This window comes from Panthera pardus, unplaced genomic scaffold (assembly GCF_024362965.1).
Source record: "Panthera pardus isolate Hobbes unplaced genomic scaffold, ASM2436296v1 HiC_scaffold_24, whole genome shotgun sequence".
Classification (NCBI taxonomy): Eukaryota; Metazoa; Chordata; class Mammalia; order Carnivora; family Felidae; genus Panthera; species Panthera pardus.
Genome location: NW_026526810.1, coordinates 64,173,469 through 64,179,560, shown reverse-complemented (window position 1 = coordinate 64,179,560; position 6,092 = coordinate 64,173,469). Strand labels below are relative to the sequence as shown.

The following is a 6,092-nucleotide window of genomic DNA, read 5'->3' as shown; positions in this document are numbered from 1 at the left end:
GACCTTACAGGAGTGGTCGCTGTAGATGTGAACCACCCACACACTCACCTTCCGAACCCACGTCGGCTGCAGTGGCCACACTGGGCTAGGTCACAGGCGGGCACTACCTCCCTGCCCCTGGACCTGAGAAGCCTCCAGCTGGACGCCTCACCCCTCTCCTCACAGAAGGAATTTCAACCGCTCCAGGACTCCTGGGGAGAGAGAGGACCTTCATTTCCCTCCTGCTTGGTGATCACATGTTTATGTGCCCTCTGCTAACCACTACTGAGGGCTCTTTGGTGAAAATGGCCCTGAGATTACAAAGACTTTGCTGGAGTTCAGGCACCAGTGCTGTGGTGACTTTCTCTGCTGCTCCTTGTGAACCAGCAGACCCATGAGATTCACAGGAAGGTTCCTATAGGCAAAGACTCATCCTTCCCAGCAATGCTGCAAAAGTTTGGCCTGGCTGATTCCTCACCCCTCGCTCCCAACGTCCTTGATTCCCTCTGGACTGAAAGCAAGATGCTCCTCCCACCCTTCTTTTCTTAGAAGCCAAGCCCCTTTGTAATCTATATAAGATTCATACCCCGGGGATCCAGGGATTGCAGAGACTGGCCTTCTGCTCTCACCTGGAGACGAAGCTAGAGACCCAGGTCAGTAGCCCAAGAGGCGGTCTCAGGGACTCCTTCTGCTTAAGGGTTGGAGAAGAGGAATCAGGGTGGGTGAGGCTAGCATGGAGAAAGCTTGGGCTAGGCAAATATCCAGATGGAGCATGGGAGCTGCAGACAACTAATGAATGGGGCTGGAGAAGGAGCAGCAGCCCCCCTGCCCCAAGCTGGGGGACACAAGCACCTCTCTTTGGAATAAAATGGCATCCCTTTGTGATGCCAGTGTCGGGCAGTGGGCTGCTTCCCTTGTGTTGGAGGACAACAGGGCTCTGTCAGTTATGATCCTAGATGTTCTGGTGGTATCTCAGGGATGCAATTTAGCTCACAGTTTATTCAAAAGGATTTTCTAATGAGCCACTTGAGTTCTGGGTCTAGACGTATTTTAAATTTAAAACTCCCTAGTATTTTTTTTTTTAATTTTTTTTTCAACGTTTTTTATTTATTTTTGGGACAGAGAGAGACAGAGCATGAACGGGGGAGGGGCAGAGAGAGAGGGAGACACAGAATCGGAAACAGGCTCCAGGCTCCGAGCCATCAGCCCAGAGCCTGACGCGGGGCTCGAACTCACGGACCGCGAGATCGTGACCTGGCTGAAGTCGGACGCTTAACCGACTGCGCCACCCAGGCGCCCCAAAACTCCCTAGTATTCAGGCACAGGACTGCAGGATTTGAGGTCACTTTCAATGTCACCACCCGGAGGGGAAGACCACCTCTCTCTAGCTAGTGGGAGAACAGTGTATGTGAGTGTGTTGTTACTTGGAAAATTGTGCAGAGGGAGGGATATCTTTCTGGAGGACCCAAAGGGAGACTGTGAGCCAGGGAGGCCACAGGTAGGAGCTGGGGTTCTCTTTCTCAGGCAGCGCTTTCTCTCTCCTCTCCCTTTCCTAGCTAGGCTCTCCCAGGGAAGTGAGACCACCATGGCTCAGAAAAGGTTCTGCATCTGGTTCCCACTTCTGGTCCTGGTGCTGCTGGCGCTGGGGTACGTCCAGCCTTCTCTGGGCAAGGAATCCCGGGCCATGAAGTTCCAGCGGCAGCACGTGGACTCGAACCTCACCAACTATGGCCGCAACTACTGCAACGAAATGATGAGGCGCCGGCAAATGACAGATGGACGGTGCAAGCCGGTGAACACCTTTGTACATGAGCCTCTGGCAGATGTCCAGGACGTCTGCCTCCAGGGAAATGTCACCTGCAAGAATGGGCAGCCCAACTGCCACCAGAGTTTCTCAAAGATGAGTATCACCGACTGCCACCTGAGGCCTGGCTCCAGATACCCCAGATGTACATATGAGACCACCCAGAAACATAAATACATCATCGTGGCCTGTGAGGGGGACCCGTATGTGCCAGTCCACTTTGATGATTCTGTTTAGGTCTCCACCTGAGGCCGGAGCAGTGAGATGCACCCCCTCACCACTGTGACCCCTGCGTCTCCCCTCTCCCTTCCCTGCCCTGAGGGAAATAACTCAAGTTGGTGCTCCTCTCCAGTACACAAATGCTTCCCTGCCCAAGGCTTGCCCTTGCATGGTTTGAGGGGTGAGGTGTGCCCCATGTTAACCACTTCACAGCTTCTTTCAATAAAATACAGTTGCATCCACCTGTATTTCTTTTCTTTTCTTTCTTTTTTGAAAGAGAGTGAGGGGGGGAGGGGCAGGGAGGGACAGAGAGACGGAGAGAGAATCCAGCTCCCGGCCTGACTCGGGGCTCACACTCGTGAGCTGAGCTGTGAGATCATAACCTGAGCTGCAGTCAGATGCTTAACCAACTGAGCCACCCGGGCACCCCTCCACCTGAATTTCTGAAGCTGGCCTCATCCTCGTACTGTTTGTGTGATTGCTTTCCTGCCAGGGGTGAGAACTGACATTCTGGTTAGCTTTGGTAAGCATTGGATAGAATCATTCAATGCCTTCTCTCGTCTTGGTTTTTAGTAACCGGAGATCATTCCCCTCCTTGTAGATTCCTTGATGCCAAATATTAAGCTGTGAAGTATGGGCGATTTGGGATAGAAGGGAGCTCCAGTCTGGGACTGTCATGCTGGGTGAACTGACAGAGGGCAAGTCTCAAATACAAGAATGTCTGGCACAGAAGGAAGGACGGGGTAACCTCAGGAAGAGCCTGCTCAGCCCCTGGGTGGAGCAGACTGCATACAGGAGTGCATGAAAGTATGATCCTAAATTGTCCTTTTCCTTTTTTTTTTTTTTTGAGTGAGCTATCACTAAATTAGAAAAAAATAGTTATGTCCTAGTTGGAAAGTCGGAACCTTCAATGTAGGAATTAGAGGGCACTGTAGAGTTTATAAAATTGGAGAATAAGGAGATTTTGGCTTCTGTACCAACCCTTTTGGAAGGTCCTGCCCAGAATGCTGTAGAAAAAAATTCTAATAAGTGATGTGGTTGAACCATAGCCTCTATTAAAGGCAGGATGGAGGTAAAGGTGTGTGTGCCATTCACCATCCCTAATGTCATCCCTGCCTTTTTACAGAGGAACAGCCTGAATCTCAGAAAGGTTCAGTGACTTGTTCATGGCCACTGCTAGGTAGTGGCAGAGCTGGGGCTAGACCCCAGTCCCCTGGCTTCCTTCCAGTTGGTGTCCTTTCTGCTACCAGAGTTGACTCAGGAAGAATACTCTGTAGTCTCTCTTTTACTAAGGGCTGTGGAGGGAGTTTGGTGGCTCTCTCCCTGAGCTCACTGGTGGCTCTCTCCCAGGTTCCCAGTGCACTTGGCCTGTGAATGCTCCATTCTTGGCACCACTTCTGTACAGTCATTGTAAAGGCTAGACTCAGCTTCTGTCGTCATTTAATCGTTACATCTGACCCCCCTCTTTACAGTTGCATTTGGCTCTAGACAAGGTCATAGAACTAGAGAAAGGCCCTACCTCCAACCTCTTTGCCCAGTTCTGTCATTGTCTTTACGTACCACACTCATAAATATCAGAAGAGACTGTGTTTCCCTTATGCAACATGAATCTTTCACATCTGTATGAGGGAGGAGGGCTGCAGGTGAGAGGGAGCCATTTGTCCCTCTCTGCGTGTGTGGGGGGGCATTTCTGTGGTAATGGGGATCACGTTCTTACTAGCAGTGAGGATGGAAGAGAAGGAAACTTGGAGTTTCTAGATATGTTCCTTGAGCCAGAATTTGTCTTAAGTTCATTTCACTTTTGTTCCCAAACCCAAAGCTCCTCAATTCCCTCCTGCTGGTGCTGAGAGAACACTTCACTGGAGCTTTTAAGAACTCTCACTTGGGGTGTGACTGCATCAATATCTGTGCACTCACCAGCTCTGGCTTCTGACCCCCCGCACATTCTGGGCCTGGGACTGCTGGGGGCTTCCATCTGGGGAATAAAGTGATGGGTGATGACAAAGGTCCATACCTGCACAGCCAGGGAGCTGGTGCAGAGGGAAAGTGCTCTGAATAGGAGGACACGTGGAGAAGAAAGACCTAGTCCTGTCCTGGAGAGGGTCAGGCACAATCAAGGAGAGAAAGACCTCAAACAGTCTGGTGACAAACCAGAGATCTCTGTTCAGCGGGGAGACTGTAGCTACCCCACAAATAAAGGCGTAAGTAACCCCTTCCAGGAGACTAATCCAGGCAGATTAATTTTAAGTTGGAGGTGCTAACACGTTAATTTGAGTATCTGTTTAAAGGCAGAAATGGCCATATCCAGTGATTCTTCTAAGAAGGAAAATGCTAATATTCAGAAAATTCTTTAAACCAAACAAGCTTCAGGAATTCTGCATTCTCAGTGGACAGGTAAACACAGCTCAGTGTCCCAGCTCTTCCTTACTCCCACAGCTTCGAGTGCACCCACAAAATCACAGTGGCTCCTGCCCCACTGGTCCTCTCCTGGCCCTCTCTGGGGTAAACTCCTCCTTCAGTTTAGCAGCCAATAGACCCCTGCATAGTCAATGAGAATCACTCAGGTTCTTTCTTTCCAAGTGCTGCTTCATTAGTGCTTGCAGTTTGAGCTTTCTCTCTAACTGAAATGAAAGGCTGCTCCCAACACCCTCCTCCTGCCTTCTTAGACTGATTCAGCCCTCATGGAGCAAGTGGGAACACTAACGGGGCACTGAATCTATCTGTCTCAATGGAAAGCACTTCAGTATTGCCTTTGGGACTTGATCCTAAGTGTGGGACGGCCCTCCGCCTGTATGATTCGTGTTTCATGATGGAGGTCCGTACACAGAATTTACAGAATGAAAACATACTAGATGACTAGTATAGTAACATACCTGGAAGCATCTCAGAATGTTGCCAGGAGTCACTTTCTAGGGGACAAGACCGATAGCACCTCCACAGATCATTCAAGAAATTCACACATACTTGGGGTTTCTCTGTGGCTTGTAGTAAGTGTGGATGGGTGGGTGTCTTCTCAGCCTCCTCCCTCCAAGCTTATCTCCCTTCTCACTCTCTTATTGTCTTCTTAATTAACAATAAAGAAGGAGTCCTTCACCTGAAGGGACAGAGTATCACTGGGCGGCTTCTACTAATGAGTTTGGTGACTATACTTTAAAGTTCATCACTGCTATTCGTCATTCCCTACATTCGTTTTGCTGCAAGTCTGGACAGGGCCTACACACGGGGTCAGTTTCCTTCCTTTTTCACCTTCTTTGAGTATGCAGCCAGGTGGATAATTGGGCCAGGGCACCTGTTTTAGTCCTAGTCCTACTATGAGTTCCCTGTGCCCTGAGGCAAGTCTGTAGCCCTCTTGGGCCACCATTTTCCTCCTTTTCTCTCTTCCTTCCTTCCTTTCCTTCCTTCCTTCCTTCCTTCCTTCCTTCCTTCCTTCCTTCCTTCCTTTTTCTTTCTTTCTTTCTTTCTTTCTTTCTTTCTTTCTTTCTTTCTTTCTTTTCTCTTTTCTTTTCTTTTCTTTTCTTTCTTATAATCTCTGTACTGAATGTGGGGCTCAAACTCACAACCCTGAGATCAAAAGTTGCATGTTCCACTGACTAAGCCAGCCAAACATTCCTGGACCACAGTGTTCTAATGTGTAAAGCCAGAGGGATGGGTTTGGTAATTTCAAAGTCCCCTCACACTGATGACTTTCTAGGTGAGCAACTATTCCCTTTCTAGCTGTGCCGGCCAGTGGCACGTGGTTTTTGGTTACGTGTGAGAAGGCATCTCTAGAATAGTCACATCATTGAGATCTGGTTTCATTCAGATTTCTTCTCTCATTGTCCTAGCCAACTTCAAGCACCCTTCTAGGGCCGATTTCCCTCTCAGACAACTTTAGACAGTCTCTGAGAGTCAAAGTTGGCAGCTAGCTCCTATCGGGGCTTGTTAGGCTTTCTGGACCCTGACAGCTCATGCGGAGCCAAGATCTGGGCAGCAAACAAGAGAACGCAGAAGTGTGATCTGGAATTTCCTGCGTACCATTGGAAACACGCCTAACAGAAGTTGGGGGGCGCCTGGCCGGCCCAGTCAACAAATGGTGATTCAACATCATAAA

At 49.4% G+C, this 6,092-nt stretch overlaps 1 protein-coding gene across 1 annotated transcript; it reads left to right on the top strand.

The window, feature by feature from the left end:
• Positions 1–509: 509 nt before the first annotated feature.
• Positions 510–2,244, top strand: RNASE1 (ribonuclease A family member 1, pancreatic). Its single transcript, XM_019430652.2, has 2 exons — positions 510–632; positions 1,536–2,244. Exon 2 carries the CDS (start codon positions 1,565–1,567, stop codon positions 2,018–2,020), a length of 456 nt encoding a protein of 151 aa, XP_019286197.1. The 5' UTR covers positions 510–632; positions 1,536–1,564; the 3' UTR covers positions 2,021–2,244.
• The last annotated feature ends 3,848 nt before the right edge of the window (positions 2,245–6,092 follow it).